Genomic DNA, 18,228 nt, shown 5'->3' with positions numbered 1-18,228 from the left:
TCATTCCTGCTTCCAGAAACAGACAGAAAGGAATGAAGTGTTGGTCTGGTTTGTTTTTTTATTTTTCCTTCCACGTAGCATCTGCTCTGGCAGCCTGTTTCTCCAGTGTGGCTGTGGGCAGTTTGGTACTTCCCTTTGCACAGGTTTCATGAGGACTGTGCAGCCAGAAGGAGGATGAAGCTGTCACCTTGCCTAGTCTCTCTCTGTTGTACTTCTCTTCTGTATGGGTTGTTGCACTGCTGAAGCATCTGAGCAGCTTCCAGCTGTGCACCATACAGTGTGACAAACATCAGACTGTCACATGCTGTGCATTGTTCTCAGCCATAGGGAATATGTGTGAGTAGCAGGAAATTAGAAAGTGAAGCTTTCAGTTGATGTGCTTTAATACCTGGTAGAGTAGGTAGGATCATGCAGTGTCTATAATACTCCTGATGAACCCTGTGATGGCTGCTTATGGTAAAGGCTTTCCTTTACTGTGGTGTCAGGCGGCTGAAACCAAGGAAATTCTTCGTGGTGTCTGAAGGGTACCAGGGAGATAGAAGGTTAACAGGTCCTTCTGTAGGACTCTGTTTTTCAGGTGTTCAGTACCTTAGCATTAGAGATAAGAGCTTAGATCTGTAATTTGATTTCTATAAATCTGTGATCTGGCAACGTAGTAGAAAACAGTTCTCACATGGTTTTGACAGCCTGCTCACACTAGAATTTCCACCCCTCTTTATTAACATGGCTTAGGTGTCGAGAGCTTTGCACTGGATGAAAGAATCTGGATGAAAGAATACCACCCAATGTTCTTACCTGAGAGAGTGACAAAGGCATGAACAGCACTTTTTTTTCTAACCACAACTTTTGTCTCAACAGTTTATAAGGGATTCAGATGCAAGAAGAGTTATCTAAAATTGGTGGCTGAGCTGAGAGCTCAAGCACAGCATCTACAGGAGGAGGCAGAGAGAGAAAGAAGACAGCAGCTGGCCCTGGAGGCACAGGCCCAGAGTGAGTTGCTCCCACTTCCACTGCCCCTGTGTATGACTACTGGTGTGATGAGCACCATGAGGTGCTGTAAGCCCCAGGGCATGGTGGACTGCCCTCCGCCCTCCTGGGGCTGGAGGCTCTGTTGCTATGGTGGACAGGGAGGTGCTGGTGTTTCTGCTCTTTGAAAGTGCAGCTTCATCTGTGGGGAGCAGAAGCAGTATTGTAAAGACTGTTTGCCTGGCTCTGCTGGAAGGAGAGCCAGGCTGTCTTTCCTACATACTTTGTGCAGCAGGGCACATGACAGATGGATCTTGTGAATCTTAGATGCTAGATTTCACCTACTTATTTCCTCTTGTTGCAGAAAGAACCCTTCCAGTTCCCACGCCACGGAAGAGGCACCCTCAGCCTAGTCCCCATCCTTCTGATAAGTCACAACAGCCACCAGTGCCACGGCCACGCAGCAAACTATCAGAGGTAGCGATATTCCCTCTTCTTGGGGCCCCTTAGCCAGATGTGCAGGTTCCCTGCTCCATCTGCCTCTGCACATAGATGTTCTGCATGTGGTCCCAGGAGAATGTTATTCTTGTTATGGAAGTGTGAGTCCTTTCCTACTGTGGTTTGTAAAAAACCATGGTCAGGACCTTATGAGGAACTGAGAGCAGTGTTTAATAGTTTGAGAGCAGTGTTTAATAGTTTGAGACTGATCTTGTCTCAAGGGATTCAGGAGTGGGATCACCTACCAAAGTGACTCAGGAATGGGATGACCTGTTGAAGTGATCTTTTCATAGGTCCCCTGCCTCTGACCTTGCTTTCATGCTAACTTGCCATCTATCCCCACTTCCAGTCCACACCTTTTGATAACTTTTTGGACCATTCTGCACCTCGCCCTGTCCTGCTAACAAAGGAACAGACTGGAGAAGAAGCAGAAATGAGGAAACTCAAGAGAGGAGCAACTCTCCGCTGGTTCAAAGAGACACAGGCCCAGAAGGTCATGCAGGATGATGGGGCCTTTCCAAGCTGGCTGCATGGAATGATCAGCCGGAGGTGAGTACACTGGACACAGTGGCTGCAGCTTGGGCTGTGACAGGCAGGCAGAAGCCACTGTGTCATTAGAAGGACTGCATAGGTTGGATTTGCCAGGCTTTGCTTCCTTAAGGAAAGGGAGTGACCCACATAACCTTTCCCTTTCAATCTGTGAGTGTCAAACCCTTAGGAGGAAGCTTGGAAGTCCCTGTCACAGGATGTAAATGCTGAAACTTCACATAGGTCATGGGAAAGACTGTGGAAACTCATAGGAAGCAAGTCTACTGTGGGTTCCTCAATACAGATCCTGTGAAAGGAAAGGAGGTTTGTAAAGGAGAGGAAAACAAACATGCATTTACCCTGTTGAGAACCATTTGCAGAGACATGAAGATGGACTTTTGGTCTGACTCATTACTGTTTTTGTATCTCAGTCTAGATCAGGAGGAAACCTCAGTTTACAGCATGAGAATACAGAATTCATTGTATGTTTATTTAAAAAAGTATTAAGAGGGACAAAATTCCCCCACAGCCCTCTGATACAGGAAAAGGACGTGTTTTTGTTGATACCTCTGTCTGTCCAAGGAAGGTGTAGCATAGGTGTTGTTCACATCTCTTCAGAGTAGGAAAGACATCCACAAAGCCCTTCTTTCTTACTGAGTTGTTTATAAGACTGAACTCTAAAGTGTTTTTGTGAAAACCTTTATTTAAATGCTTGAAGTTTTGCTACTCACACTTTACTCTCTTGGCTGAGCCAAGCACTACTTTCCAAGCAGTGTGATAATCAGACAAATGCTGATTATGCCAGTGATCAGATAGCTGCAGGACAGCAGTATAGTCTCACTGGTGTGCTAATTAATCTATGGTTATCCGTGCTTGCTAACTGCCAGTATCATCTTGTTGCAGTTTGTAACTTTTTTTCTGCAAACACCGCTTGATCTTACTAGATTGCAGGTTCCTATATTTTATCAGGTTGTCTGTGTGAACATTTACTCACAGACCATTACACAGCACATTAGCTTAGTAAAGGACACTACAGTAGCTGACAATTCCGTGGTAGTTACATTTCATTTTCCTTTTTTTTTAAAGATAATTATCAATGCTCTAACCTGCGTTAATGCTTCTGTCCACAGACTGAAGAATGCAGAGGAGGAACTAGTGCCTAGAAGACAAAACTGTCTGAATTCAAATACAGGCTAGCTATGAGCACTTTGCAGTGAAGGACATGGCAGATCCTTCCCAAAGACACTGGTGCTTAAGTGGAGACTTAAGTCTCAATACAGCAGTGTAAGCTCAGCCTCATGAAATGGAGCAGCCAGAGCAATCCCAAATTGCACTGGTGATTTGCAGTCACCTTTAGCCTGGAACAAGGCACATGACAAGCACAAAACAGAGCTTTGTCTGTTGGGCTGAGAGGGGGAAGACCTCCTTCCAGCAGGAAGTTAGAGAGCCAGAGTAGTGTAATCCAAGTCGGTGTTTTTCCAAGGCACTGGGCTTAGCCCCTACCCCACTTCATCCTGAGTTCTTCAGCCCTGGCATGTAGGAAATGCTGGTATGCACAGTTCCCTCATCTCAGCCATGCTTTGCATGTGCTCTGTGCTGGAAGCCAGCTGTTGCGATTGCAGTAGTCATGCTGCTGGAGCATGTTTGGAGCAGTCCTGCTTAGAGCGGCTTTGGCTGAAAGTTTTGTGTCTCCTCAGTCTGCTAATGCATCCTGCACCACCAAGCTCGAGTTGGGAACCCTGTAGCTAAGAACACGTGGGGCAGATGCTGGACTCCCTGTGGACTGCGTACCTTGGTAGCACATGAGATAGGATAAGAATCACTGCTGTATGACAAGGCAACTGTTCCCTTTCCACTGAAAAACTCCTTCCTGATTCCAGGGAAGCTGAAAACTTGCTGCATGACAAGCCTTTGGGTTGCTTCCTTGTTCGGATTAGCCAGAGCCGACCAGGCTACATCTTGACGTACAGGTAGGTAACAAGCCTTGCAGAGAAGGCTCAAAGGAGACCTTATTGCTCTCTACAACTACCTGAAAGATAGCAAGGTGGGGGTCAGCCTTTTCTCTCAGGCAACTGGCAACAGATCAAGAAGACACAGCCTCAAGCTGTACCAGGGTAAGTTTAGATTGGACATCAGGAGGGACGCTTTCTTCATGGAAAGCGTTTGTCAAGCACTAGAAGAGGCTCCCCAGGGCAAGTGGAGTCATCATCCCTGGGGATATTTAAAAGATACATAGAAGTGACAACTGAGGACATGGTTTAGTGATGGACTTGGAGGTGCTGGATTAGCAGTTGGACTCAAGTATCTTAAAAGGGCTTTCCAACCTAAATGATTTTATGATTCTATGAAAGTGAGCACTGCATTAAATTCTGTGATCTTCAAATTCTACAATCGTAGAATTCTAGAGTTCTGTGATTCTATAAAACTGCTTGGCTGGAGGAGTTAACCTGCTCTACAGAGGAGTCCAGTGAGGATGATGCTCAGCCTCTCGTGTTCTGGGTGCATCAGATAGTTTGTAGTACCAGACAGGACACTGCAAAGTCTGTCTCTTGCCAAAAAATAGACTTGGTTTTGGGTGGGATGTTGTGGCTCCCAGGGTAGAGGTCCTGCTTAGGCTGTATTATATGGCTGAGTGGACAAACTAGGTTGGAAGAATCATTGAGGTTGCTGCTCCTCCAGCACCTGTGAACACAGTATGTTAGTGCACAGCACATCTCCTGCCTCTGTCTAGTATTTGTTACTGTGGATACTGATCATGTCTGGGGTCTTGAGACCACAAGTGCAGAAGATGGCTACTGGGTGCCTGGAGAGGCACTGCAGCCCTGTGCCATGACTCTTCCCGTCTGTGCATCTCCCTAGGGGCGAAGGCCGCTGCCGACACTACATGATCCAGATGCAGCCCAACCAGCGCTACGTCATCCTGGGGGAGGACCGGGCTCACGCCTCACTTACTGAACTGGTTCAATACCACCAGACCATGGGAATCCAGCCCTTCATGGAGATCCTGAGTGCTCCCTGTGGGCAGGTGAATGCCAAGGGTCTGCAGTGGGAACAGCAGATGGGGACAGTGTCTTGAGTAGATGGAGTCATGGCAGCAGCATCTCTCTTTTGCTTTCCTGTTGGTGTTTGTCACATTCTGGTCAAGCAGCTTGGCTGCTTCTGCATGCACTGGGAAGTGCTACCAACTAGGGAGTCCTGGGGTGGGGGAGAGGCATTGTCAGGTGGATGACACCCCCCTGGCCCCTGCATGTCAGCAGTGGATTCAGCTGTGTGTTCCTCTTTGTTGTGCTGTTTGGTGTGTTTGGAGGGCTGCAAACCACTGCTGAATCCACTCATCCTTTCCTCAGGAAAGTAGTAAGAGTTTGGATTACAAAAATCTGGAGTGCATCATGCTGAGTTCACCAGCAGGCAAGGCAGAGACCCCTCCAGAGAAGGACTCCTGCTCCTCCATGCCTTCCAGCAGCAAACCTGCTCTGCAGTGGTTCACAAGGACAAAGAACTTCCAAAAACAACAGACCCTGGACAAGAGTGAGACAAATCCAAGCTCTGGAGAAAGTAGACAACAAGCCTTCTCTCACCTCTGTTCTTCCATACGCTTGGCAATGCAGGAAATTCAGCAGGTGAGCTGGGGCGTATCCTCTGCCAAGCCATGGCCTCTCTGGGACATGTGGAGCAACTCTGCCCAGGGGCAGGAAAGAAGAGGCTTCCACAAGTAGCACTCAGTTTCTTAGCTCCCAGGTCACAGGTTTTGTTTGGTGGTCTTGGGATCCAAACTGTATTCTTTGGAAGTGCCAGGCTGGGGGAGACCCTGAGAGAGGCTCACTGAGATGGCCAAAGAAAAGTCCACAGCATAAGGGCTGTGATGTGACCAGTGTCCCAGACACTGGTCCCTTAGTACTGTCCCTCTGCTTTTCACTGCAGTTCACTTCCACTCCCTTGAACATCTCTAAACATGGGCTGTCGAGCTGTCAGCGTTGAGGATGTGTAGCCCAAATGGCACAGTAAGAGGAGGCAGGAAGGCAAACAGCAAGTTCAGCTTCCTGGGAAATGGAGGAGCAAGGGAGCTTTTCATGCTCCATCTGAAGCATCTCTTGGCCACAAGCTACACAGAAATAAAACAGGAGAAACAGAGGGCAGCAGACAGCTTCCAGTGCAGGGCTGCAAAGAGAGCAGGAAAACTGGGAATAATCAGCTTAGGTTTGGGTTCCCAGCAGCTGTGGTGCACAAAGTGCTTGCAGTACAATGGCAAGGCTGCTGGAGGGAGCTCACAGTTTGTTGAAGGCCTGGGGCTGGAAAGACTAGGACTATGAGAATGCCTGTCTGCATGCCACAGTAGTCAGCTGCAGTGACTTAGTGTGGTGGAGGAAGGTGCTGGGCAGAGAGCCTGTGGGGTATCAAGGGCAGTGAGTTGAAGAAAAGGCTCAAAACATTGAAAAAGGCTATGGTCTTTACTACTTTAAAGAGGACTTCAAACAAGATCTCAGCAGCTGAAAGCACAGCTTGTTACTGAGACTGTGGTACACTAAGGAGGTTATAAGTCTATGGAAAGGCCAAGAAAGGCCTTTTGACTGACCCTACGTTGTCTGCAGCATGTAGTGGATGTGCAGCTCCCCAATGGGTAAATTCCTGTGCCACTCAGTTGCTGAAGTCAGGTGGAAGCTGTTGTGGTGCTGTTGTACACCTCTGGAAAAATCTGTATACATGTCACCTGGGAGTGGTGAGGGATCAGAAGACCAACCACGCTTTTGGCTGCTGACCCACCACAGGGCTTCCAGCCTTGCAGCAGGATTTCCCAGTTTCCTTCATGGTTCCACTCTCACATGGAATTCATGCTGTAGCACAGCTTTTTAGCCGCATCCTGTCTTGTCTTTTCTCTTGAAGGTTAAGAAAATCCTCTCCCTGAAACATTTGACTCAGTTGCTTCATTTCTCTACCTACCATTCATTGATGTACCAAGGGGATGCTCCCTACATCTGAGGTTAGGCAGAAGAAAGACAAAACATGTGGGAACTGCATAGACAACTGCAGGCTTGTTGCAGTGGGATAGCTGATAGAAACCTTCCTTTTATGTCCTCCAATGAGTTGTTTCTTTTTGCAGGTCTAAGTGGCTCAGTCTTATGCTCTTCCAGTGCTGCTGGGCCTTGCACTAGTACTGAACATACCCAGACATACAGATGTCTATTTTCTTTTTTTTTTTTTGCTGCACCCACCTGGCCTTGTGCCTTTAGACAGGACTGATGCAGAAATTAAATTAGCCAGTCTCAGTGGCTGTGACTGCAGTGTGTGTACCAGCCTGACCCTTGCAGAGGGAGAGGATGGGAACAGTTGCACTCTGCACAGACCCACAGTGCCTGATAGTCTGTATGTCAATACTTCAGTCTCCCTGGGCACTTGTTGCTTAGCACTAGTGAATAGTCATAAACTGGATATCTCCCAACAACCTGTTCTGTCACAAATACCTCTACTGATGGCCTACCACTTTCTCTTCAAGTGCTCTCTCTGTTTTGGTCCTGTCTGCTACTCTGGGAGCTAAGGGAATAGGGCTTTGGCAGTAACAAATAAAACTTATGTATCCTTTTTGTCGAAGGCAAGAGCACTTGAACAGAAGCTGAGACAAGAGTCAAGAAGATCTTTCTTGCAGAGGGAATTTCCTGCCCTTGCATCAGGAGCATGTCCTTAACCAGAGCTCGTCAGGGAATCATTAGTGAAACATTCTCATTCATCCTGTCTGGAATCACAGCAAGTCTAGGCTGGACAACATGCTGCTTTACACTGAGAGTAGAGGGTTTGAAATATAGAGGACCAAACTACTTGTACTGTCTTTTTCATCTTTTAAAATAAATCTCTTTTTATCCTATAAGGAGGAGCTCAGCGTTTTCTTTGTTGCTGTTACCTGCAGTCATTTCAGCCATGGATTACACAGGAAAGGCAAACACCTCTGAGGGTAGACATGGGATCAAGCCAAGTGTCTTAGTGAAGAAGCTGAAGGCTTGTAGGCCACTAACCTTGGCACAGAATTACCAACTGTAACAGTCACTCCTCCTGTACTTACTCCTTAAGTACTCCTGGAGTACTCCTTACTCCATCTGTAATGCTCTCCTCCCATGCCAGCATCATCTCCCTGTGTATATCATGGGCAAGACCTCCCCTCTGCAGCTGGTGCTGAGCTCCCTCTGGCTCAGTGGTTCCCTGGCAGATCCCTCTGCTCCAAAGGACAGCCATGCCGCCCCCCTCAGGAGTGCAGGAGTGCAGCTGCGTCATGCTGGTGCTGTTATGGATGCAACTCAGAGTGCACGTGGCAGTATCTCAGCACTGCCTTAACCACAGGGCTGTTTCTCCTGCCCTGTGCTCTGGTGCTGAGCTGCACCGGACCTCAAGGTAGTGCTGCTGGGCACCAGCCAGGGAAGTGGTGACTGTTCCAGTCTGACATCCTCACTCTCCCCAGCACTGCCTTGCAGCGTTAACACACCTTTTCTCTTCCTCCTGTTGGGTTTTGGCAGCTGCCTTGAAGCTGTTCAGGACAGAACCAGTCCAGGCAGTCAAAGGCTGCTCTTGACAGAGTCTTCCTGGCTGAGCCCAGGGATGTTTTGCTGGGCAGCCTTGCATCTACCAGTGTTCCCCTTGGCTTCCTCCACTGCTGGGCAGCTGGGAAGCCTGCCTTTTGAGTAGCACATAGAACCACTTCACAGCCAAAACATTTCTAAGAACTCATGCATGGAGCTGAGATATGTATTAGAAATGCATGTCAGTAATTAAGTGGCTTGATAACTCTTTCCTAGTTCCTGTGCTAAAGAGTGTGCCTAGGGCTCAGATCCAGCTGCAGAACACAGTTCAGTCCTGTAGCCTGGCAGGGGTAATGCTGAACCAACAAGAGTCATGAAGAGCTCTTCCCCAGCAGCTGCCTCCAGTACCCCCTGGGATGCTGCTGCAGGCACAGCTCACAAGTGATACTGTGGGGAATGACACAAGGGGACAGTCAGAATATTTCCCTGGCAGGTCTGCATAGCATATCTGGCAAGCTTCCCAAAACCAGATCAGTCACAGGTTTCTTTCGCCCTTATTGCAATGGGTGGGAAGTGGAATCGCAATATAGACAGACAGGACCTGGCACAGACACAGGCAGCACACCTGTGCTGGCAGGTCAAGTTTCTTGTACATCTGTTATTTCTGCTTTCTCTGTGATAAGACAAGAAGAAACCAAGGGATGAGAGGGTGAGAAGCTGCTAGTCAGAGGAGGTTATGGAACACTGGAAGCACTGGCATGTTTTCTGCAAGACACTGTTTAGCAGAGTCATTAGCAAACACTCAGTGCACTGCCTACATGCAAGGTCTAGCCAAGCTGCCGGAGAGCAGTGTGGCTAGTGCTGGGCTTTCAAGGAGACAAATATATGCCTGAAGCTGGTAACAACTGAGGGAAGAGTTGGGAATACAATAGACTGCTGAAGAATAAAATGCAGATTTGATATCTCTAGCATGGTCTTTGCCTGAATGCTTCTTGCTCATGGCCAAAGTCAGCACTGGAGCTTCCTTTGTGTGTGAGAGCTAAGAATTACCTTCACCTTCTCCCTGAAGATGACCTGTCCAAAGAAGACAGACTGAGAGAGTTGGGGTTGTTCAGCCTGATGAAAAGTCTGGGAAGACCTTATAGCAGCTTCCGGTACCTAAAGAGGCTCCAAGAGGGCTGCAGAGAGACTGTTTACAATGGTATGCAGTGACAGAACAAGAGGAAATAGCTTCAAATTGACAGGCAGGTTTACATTAGCTATGAGGAAGAAATTATTTACTATGAGGGTGGTGAGGCATTAGAACAGATTGCCCAGAGAGGATGTGGATGCCCTTGAAAGTGTTCAAGGTCAGGCTGGACAGGCAACCTGGTCTAGTGAAAGGTGTCCAGCCCATGCCAGGGAATTGGAATTGTTGCCTATCTGAGATGATACTTAAGGTCCCTTTCCACTCAAGCATTTCTGTAATTCTATGACACGATTATCCATTGAAGAGGAGCAGATACATGAGCAGCCCTACCTAATTTTCTACAGCAGCAACTTGCCTTGTGGCGCTTGGAAAGTTACCTCTTAGAAAAAAGCAAAGAACAAATTGTGGGAGCCAGAGAGGGAAGGTCTTTCATGTTATATCATGTTATAGTTCAGCTGGCATATGATGAACTGGATGGGATGTACTCCCAAAAAAGGCAAACACCAGGCTGTACTGGGCTGTGTGAGCAGGGTCAGTAACCAGAAGAGGGACAGGCAGCTTACAGAACCCCTGAGCACTGCATTTCATGCCCCAGGGGACTCAAGCTGAGCTCTGAGAGGAAGGCTAGGAGTAGAAACATGGGCATGGGGAACTGGGCAGAGGCAGCACACAGAAAGAAGGGAAGAGCAGCAAGAAGGATTTGCGATCCCCGGGAGTGAGAAATGGAAGTGCTCCTCTGGGCCTGAAGGCTGGGGAGAAACTTTATTTCATCATCTATGCCTTCCAAGTCATCTCCTCACACTCCATCCCTACGGAGAACTAGTGCTTCATAGCATCCTTTAACGAGCTTCCCTAACCTGTCTCCGTGTTTTTGCAAAAAAATTTTCTACCTCTTTCTTATCTTCCTCTGTGCTTTACATCTGAATGATCTTGGCTGTAAACATTTTACCTCTGGACTGATCTACTCCAGATCAGTCTTGTTCTGTCCAAACTAAAGCACTGTCTTGCTTTTGGCCCTTGAGATATCTGGCCAGAACTTCCTCATCAGGCTTGCTGGAAAAGAAATTTTCATTCTCCTGTTCTCAGCCCTTCTTGTTCTTGTTTTTCACAGTCTGCATTTTCCTTTCCTCTCCTCAGTCTGACCATGCTCTCTGATGTACACTTGACTTTTAGGAATGTGAACCTGTAACCCAGGGATCAGTATGGCTCTTAAACTCTTCACAAAACTGGCAGCCTTCATGTTGTTTGCTTTCTTCCTGGGCAATGTTGTAGTGTATGCTGACATGTTTTCTTCCTCAAATGCATCTCAAAGACCTATCTGGCCCCTAGCCCAGACAAGGCTCTCCACACTACTCTGTGCCTCACTTCAGCCTGTGTCAAGTGACTATGGAGTGTTGTGACAGCATCTCTGAGATATGGCCTTTCCTATCCTCTGGTTAACTTTGTCATCCACACCAAATGCTTGGCATTGCTTTGCAGCAACATTTAGGACAGGCTACTTGACCAGGGCTTTGCTTATCAGCTTGCTCCTCCTGGTGCCTCACAGGAGCATAAAAACTACTGTGGGAGAAGTAGGGGTCAAACCAGCAGGAGATCCTGGCCATGAAGGTGGCCAGTGGGGTATGCTTAGAGCAAGTGGAACAGCTGCATAGGCATAAAGCCACACTACCTCTGCCACGTGTTCCCAGCAATTTTCAGTTTATTCTTACTCTGACTGAAGTACCCTTCTGTCTAGCAGTCCTTGCTGGTTTGCTCCTGCATAGGACCACCTGATTGCTTTTGATCCATTCTAGATTATTTTGTATCCTATAATTCCTAGTTAATTAATTGCCCAGACTTACAGAATCACAGAATGGGTCCAACCTCCCTGCTCAAGCACAGTGATACTAGATCACATTGCACAGGATTGCATTCAGATGGTTCTTGAATTTCTCTCGTGTGAAAGAATCCATGATGCATAGTGAAGAAGTACTTTAAATTTGCTTGTGTTTTAAGCTAGGTCATTACTTAATCTACAGGCTCTTGTTTCTATACTACAAAACATAACAAGTAGTCATTTCCAAATTAACTTGGTCACTGCACATGGTTTTAGATACATTAGTTTGTCTCCCTTGGCTGTCTTCTTGTCTTACACATTTGATTTTCCCTTTCCCCTTTTCTGCTTCTTCTTGTTTCCATTATACCTTCTCTGAGAGAGAAGGCTAAAAACCCAGGCTTCTTTCCAGAGTGAGAATAATTACTCTGAACTCTTCCTTTGTGCAGGTAGAATTTCTCCTTGTAAATTACATCTATCAAAAATTATTTTATCTGTCATTTTGTCATCCAGCCATTCATTCTGAGATATTTCTTTAACAGTGAGTGCTTATTTTCACTATACTGCACTCTTCAGCCTCACCAGCCAACTCTGCCTCATCAGTGTCTACACCCAGACCACTTACGAATACAGCAAAAATCACAAACTGTAGCACAGATCCTGGTGGTGCACACTAGTGTGTTCCTCCATTTTCAACACTGACCATTTTCCATTCATTACATTCTGCCTTGCTATTAACCATGGGAATAAGCATGTTGTGGAAGACACAGATTAAGGACATTTTGTGGGGGATCTTGCTGAAAATGCTTTGGGCATCCATGTGCATCCATCTGTCCATTCCTTAAACTGGATTCCTCACTCCTTCTGCTAGAGTGGGCTTGTTTTTCCCCCTTTAATCCCATTTCTCTATTTGCCCAGGGATGCTATTCCTAATTCCCTGTGTGGAACTCAGATTCATTCAGGTGCCCAGATTTACTCAAGTGTCTTATATAAACAAATGCCCAACTCTGACATCTCATTTGCCTCCTGTCATTCCTCTGGTTTCAAGCTGAATTAAGCAACAGGTTGCGTGTCCCATAGCTTCTGGTGTTGGGGGTTTCTCCAGAGCTCTTGGATAAATGCCATTTATATAATTTACTGTTTGTGTTATAAATTTGTTTTTAAACATACCCTGCTGAATGCTTTCAGTTGAAGTAGGTTGTCTCATCCATCCCTGCAAAAGGAAGTTGTAGGATGGAAATTTCCCTTTGTACTTTGCTGATGTGGATCATTCATTGTGCTTTGCTGCTGCATCTACATTCTCTGAATGGTCTTTCACATCTCTCTTATATTATTTCTGGCAAGCTTCTAGGATGATAAAGATTTTTTGTTTTGGGCTAGTTTGTTTTTTTGGTTTTTTTTTTAGTTTTTCAGCTTACCTCTCTAATGGACTCTGTTATGGTTTTGCATTTAGTTTGTTGTGGTTATTGTCCTTCTTCAGAGAATTGGTGGAGGTGCTAAGATATTCTCAGAAGGGCACATTGTCATTTCTGTTATGTATCATTTAACCTGTTGCACATTAATTTCCTTTTTCAGAATTTGGAGTTGCTGAAAACTGATTAGAAAATCACATCCTATCAGCCACCTCTCCACCCCGTGTAGGCAGCTTTAAACAGGATGTTACACACTATTTCAGATTTCAACAGTTTCACCTTGAGTTCTTTCAGAGCCACTTTGGAGGACATTGGAACATGAAGGACTTTTCACAAGGGTATGTAGGGAAATGGCCTCTAGAGAAAAGAGAATACATTTAGATTAAATATTAGGAAGAAATTATTTACTGTGAGAGTAATGAGACATTGGAACAGGTTGTCCAGAGAAGCTGTGGATGTCCCATCCCTGGCAGTGTTCAAGGCCAGGCTGGATGAAGCTTTGAGCAATGTGATCTAGTGGAAAGTGTCCCTGCCAATGGCAGAGGGTGGGAGCTAGACAGTCTTTAAGGTCCTTTCCAACTCAAACCATTCTGTGAAACATCCAGAGAAAGTGCATTCTGTGAAACATCCAGAGAACGTGCAGAATTAATACTGAGGCAGCACCCTGGACCTGAGTCCAGCTACAAGGTTGTGGCCAGTCTTTAGCCCCTCTTGAGGGAGGCTTGCATGAGGCTTTGGGCAGCTACTGACCCTTCCTGCATCAGGTTTTGGGAATGCTGCATGTTTGCAGCAGCGTTCCTTGAGGACGCACAGTGTTTCTGAGGCTCACAGCTGCTCTGGATAGGACAGGCCAGGCTGGAAGGTTTTCAGGTTGTGTTTTGGTCTGTCTGTTGAGCTTGCTTACTGTGTCTGGTGTCAGCTCTTCACATCACAGATCCTGGCATTCACCACCACGGGAAACCCCAGTGCATCACAGATCTTGTTCCCAAAGCTGTGCTTGGCTTCCAGTCAAACAAAAACATTTAGCAAATTAGGATGCTGGAAAATTAGTAAGAGAAACCACTTTGCAGTGTCAGGAGACCTGGGAGAGGGTTTCAAAGGGCTTCTCCTGCTGCTTTTGTACTTTGGAGGTGTCTGCCAGCAAATGAGCCCTGCTGTGACTGGTCTTGTGGGCATCAGGTGCTCAGTCTCTGCCGGAGGCAATGTCTCACCAAATGTTGGCTGCAGTGACAGCATCACAACAAGGGCCTGCTGAGCTGAGACTGCATGCATAGGAAGAGAGCAGGGGGACAGTGACAAGTACATCAGGAGCTCTGCACAGCCCAGGGATAGTGTGGTGTCTCCCCTGGAGGAAATGGGGCCATGACACCAGGCAGATCTCAGTTAGGAATAGGCAGCTACCACTCTGTCTTAAGACTGTAGGAGATAACTTGTGTATTTGCATGTCTGTAAGTCTCCTGTTATCCTGGATGAAGATTGAGGGTGAATGGACTGCAATCCCAGTGAGCTGGGTAGTGGAAAGTATTTGGCAGTGGAAGACATAGCAATGTTTCTGTAGAAGCCAGCCTGGATTCAGTGTGCTCACTCCTGATCCAAAACTAAATATGCCTGACACAACGTGCTTTCCACAGAGCTGGTTTAATGTGCCCACTGTGCTCACAATGCTGAAGCTGGGGTCAGGCAGTGTTAGCATTGGTGCTGCTCCAGCTCCAAGACAGCTTGCACCACACCGCTCACATCAGCCTCTGCACAGAGCTGCACTGGTATCACGTTGCACAAGTTGGACTTCCATAGGTACTTTCTTCACTTTGTGTGAAACAGCAGCTGAGCTATTACTAACCTGGAAAGCAAAATATAAATATGTTTAGTATGTCTTGGCTATGGATGGAGTTACCTCTGTGTCTTCACATCCATAGCATGGTTAATTTACAAACTGTCCTCAAACAGGGGAGAGTTGGAGTTTCAGACAGGACTTTGTATTTGAGATAGTGTTGAAAAACATAACCCTGTGCCACAGCCAACAATGTTCATCAACATTTGCCTCTGGCTTTCAATTGCAGTTCTGTTCTGGTTTCATCTAAATTGTGGTGCTTCTGTTCTGGTTCTCAGTAAGCAGATGCAGGACTTCCACCTGTAGTTCCACTTCTCCATAACTAATTTTTTCATTCTTCTGTCTTAGAGAAAGAAGAAAGAAAAGTTCTCTGGAATCATCTGATTTCTCTGAGGAAGTATCGTAATACATGGGGAGTGGCATGTTCGTGCTAAGAGCTCCAGGAAGAGTTGCCATTTTTCCTCAAGACCAGTCCAAGAACACATGCTCTATCACTGTGTAGCTCCTGAGACTTGCTGCAAACACAAACCATTCCTCCAGTTCTGGGGTGAAGAAAACTTGGCCATTTTTCAGCCAGATGACTAGCGGCTGGGGCAGGGGACAGCCGCACTAACACTGCATCAAAGGCTTAATGAATTCCAAAATCATGTGCTCCACGTGACAGCACTAATGCTTCCCTTCAGCAGCTCATTTGGGATTTGGTTAAAAACACATTTGTCTGACAAGTTCCCAGAGCTCGTTACTGCTCTTTTGATCCTGTTATCCCCTCGTGGTTTTGCTGCAGCAGAGCGAGAGGCAGGGGCTGGGTCTCCACAGGGCTGGGCACTCTGTGGGCCCCCCGGCTGTCCCCGTGAATTAGCCTTGGGATGAGCAGCAGAGCAAGGACAGCAACACCGCTGAGGCTGCCAACCGACAGCTCACAGGGGACACAGGACTCCTGGCCCTGCAGTGGCAATTCTTGTTTTTTGGCTGGGTTTGCTAACTCCAGTTTTTCTCAGACAGAATGTCATCATCTGTAGAAGATACAGTTTGGGAAAGAGGCTGGTTTGCAGTTTAATAATAAATGGCCTGGGTTTCCTTGCAGCATGTGCAGATTACTTTGCAGTTGTGCAGATTCTGTACTTAACAACTGGTGCTTTCTGCTCATGTTGCCCAGACTCAGCATGATGTGTTTATAGACCTTTTCTACTTCCTCTTCTCAGGTATACACACACACACACAGATATAAATATATATTTAAAATAGTCACATAGTTCTGTGCTCTTTGAAAGTTTTGGTGATTAACATCTTTGTTCAATGTTATCTTCCCACTGGTTTGGTATACTCTGTGCATGAGCAATTTGCACTTGAATGAGTCCCTCCCTGCCTCTCCCAATCCAAAATAGGTGGGTGGGCTGCTCTTCTTTTGCCTCCTTTGTGTAAACTATCCTTTTCTGTAGGTGCTGCCAAATGAGATGGTTGATCTAGTTGGATGAGGAGAATCTCCTTTTTGCAGAGGGTTTTTCTTTGGGAGCTGAGGACTGTACTTGGGCTTGAATTTGTAGCATGAACTTTGCCTTGGCAGAGTCCTATCTATGTCATCCTCATAGGAGGTGAAAGTCTGGAGCTTCTTTGAAGGAACAATGTCAGTCCAGATCAAACACAAGGAATCTTCATTGCTATTGAGTCCTGAGTATATATAATATCTATCAGCAACAAGAGTGGATATAGCACTGAGAAGCTCTTCTGCAGGAAGAGCTACATAAATTGGGGTATTAAGTCGCAGCTCTGCAATTGCCTGACTTAACCACACTTAATTAGTTATTGCTAAATGTTTTGCTGACTATTTTCTCCCTCTAAGAACATGGGATCTGATGTGTCAGACAAATAAAATGCTGGAAGACTGATTGTGGAATGAGGAAATTACCAACATCTGATGGAACTAAAACTATACTCTCTGCATTCCTGCTATAATTATACCTATTAAAGAAGAGTCTTTGTGTAGCAAGGTCTAATTAAATTGCCACCAAGAGAGAACTTGTCAGTTCATGGTGTGTTAAGACCCTGGGAGACCAGAAGATCACCTGGCCAGAAGTCTTTGATTGCCCAGGGAAAGACTTTCATGCAGTCCTCACATCATGCAAGGCCTTCTCCCAGAAGGACTCAGGGTGTGTGTTGGCTTTGCTGCTCACAGTTAGCTTATCCCATCTCATTTACTGTCTCAGACTGTCCACTTGAGACTCCTGTGGTGCAACAGCCTATGCTGAGTGCCCTGGGCCACCTTCCCACCCAGGGACAGTCTCCCGCCCTGGTGGCGCTAGCCTGTCCTAGCATCACTTGAGTAGCAGTGGGAACAAGTTGCTCCTGCCTGCACTGTGCAGAGCATCTGGGCAGCCAGGTTCCTACGAGCAGTGGCTGCCTGCTGGTACCACCCAGCATTATTCTCCTGGAACCACCTTGCTACAAGGGCCTGCACAGACTTGTGTTGTGGCTGTTTTGGGCTTTTCCACCTTCCTGGCAGGTCAGGGCAGATGGACACTGATGTCATGCAGAGCTCTGGGGTTTTCTATGTTGTCCCATTCCCTTCATCTTACATTCCTGGCTGGGGCAGCAGCATTGGTTACACTTGTCACAGTGTGTTGGAGCCTACTCTGACCCCAACCCACACGTCCACAGAAGCATCACAGAATAGAATCACAGAATAGTTCAAATTTAAAAAGACCTATTCAAAGTCTAGTGCACCCTCCCTGCCACCGGCAGGGCCACTTTGCACTAGACCAAAGATGCAGTGCCTACAGCTTCTCTGGGCAACCTGTGCCACTGCCTCACCACCTTCATTATTAAAAACTCCCTCCTCATATCTAATCTAAACCAACCCTTCTTCAGCTTAAAAATATTGCCTCCTGACCTACTGCAACAGGCCCTGCTAAAAAGTTTTTCCCTATCCAATTCAGACTCTCTAGCAGTGACAAATGATCCCGAGGGAGCCTGGTGCCTTCTGTTATCTTCCGAGGCAATGGATGCCTGGTCTGGAGCACGTCGGCAGCAAAACTGATGCTAAAAAAAGCCATGAGAGGTTATGAAGAGTTTCAGGTGGGAAAGTACTGGGAGAACACTGTGCAGAATGCTGTACCAGGTCAGGTCCCCAGATGCTAGATGAACATCTTGGGAGCACTCCTGCTGCATTTTGCTATCTGCATCATCTTCCTCAGCCATCACATGTGCCAGGAGTCAACGTGACTGAAGAGAAGATTCAGGCACAACTGGGTCAGAGACCTGCAAGGGTCAGCTTGGTTGGTAACACTGGTTTGGTGAGCCATTGAGGCTGTAGAAGGATTTATTAGGGAATTCTCTCTTTCTGCAGGAGCCAAAAGTTATAGCTGGTCTCTAACACTAGAGTGGGGTATAGATAGGTGTTCCCAAACTGAGCTTTCTGACCCTGAGACATCCCAAAGCCCTTGTGCTCTAGGAGTGCTTCCTGCAGCTCAGGGTCAGCACCACTGAGTAAC

At 46.8% G+C, this 18,228-nt stretch overlaps 1 protein-coding gene across 3 annotated transcripts in view; it reads left to right on the top strand.

Annotated features, from left to right (window-relative positions):
- Positions 1-16,656, top strand: part of LOC139684878 (myosin-IIIb-like) — a 35,629-nt gene extending 18,973 nt beyond the window's left edge. The window contains exons 23-29 of one of the 3 annotated variants that reach the window (XM_071581258.1): positions 859-990; positions 1,331-1,443; positions 1,814-2,013; positions 3,873-3,962; positions 4,852-5,017; positions 5,340-5,612; positions 15,089-16,656. In XM_071581258.1, the coding sequence (XP_071437359.1) occupies positions 859-990; positions 1,331-1,443; positions 1,814-2,013; positions 3,873-3,962; positions 4,852-5,017; positions 5,340-5,612; positions 15,089-15,124 (1,010 nt within the window). In that variant the 3' untranslated portion in view covers positions 15,125-16,656. Of the gene's footprint in view, positions 1-858; positions 991-1,330; positions 1,444-1,813; positions 2,014-3,872; positions 3,963-4,851; positions 5,018-5,339; positions 7,845-15,088 lie in introns of those variants that run through there. The other 2 variants (XM_071581257.1, XM_071581256.1) reach the window with 2 other exon arrangements.
- The last annotated feature ends 1,572 nt before the right edge of the window (positions 16,657-18,228 follow it).

This window comes from Pithys albifrons, chromosome Z (assembly GCF_047495875.1).
Source record: "Pithys albifrons albifrons isolate INPA30051 chromosome Z, PitAlb_v1, whole genome shotgun sequence".
In the NCBI taxonomy this organism is placed as follows: Eukaryota; Metazoa; Chordata; class Aves; order Passeriformes; family Thamnophilidae; genus Pithys; species Pithys albifrons.
Note: the sequence above shows the minus strand (reverse complement) of the source record. Positions and strands in the feature narration are given on the sequence as shown.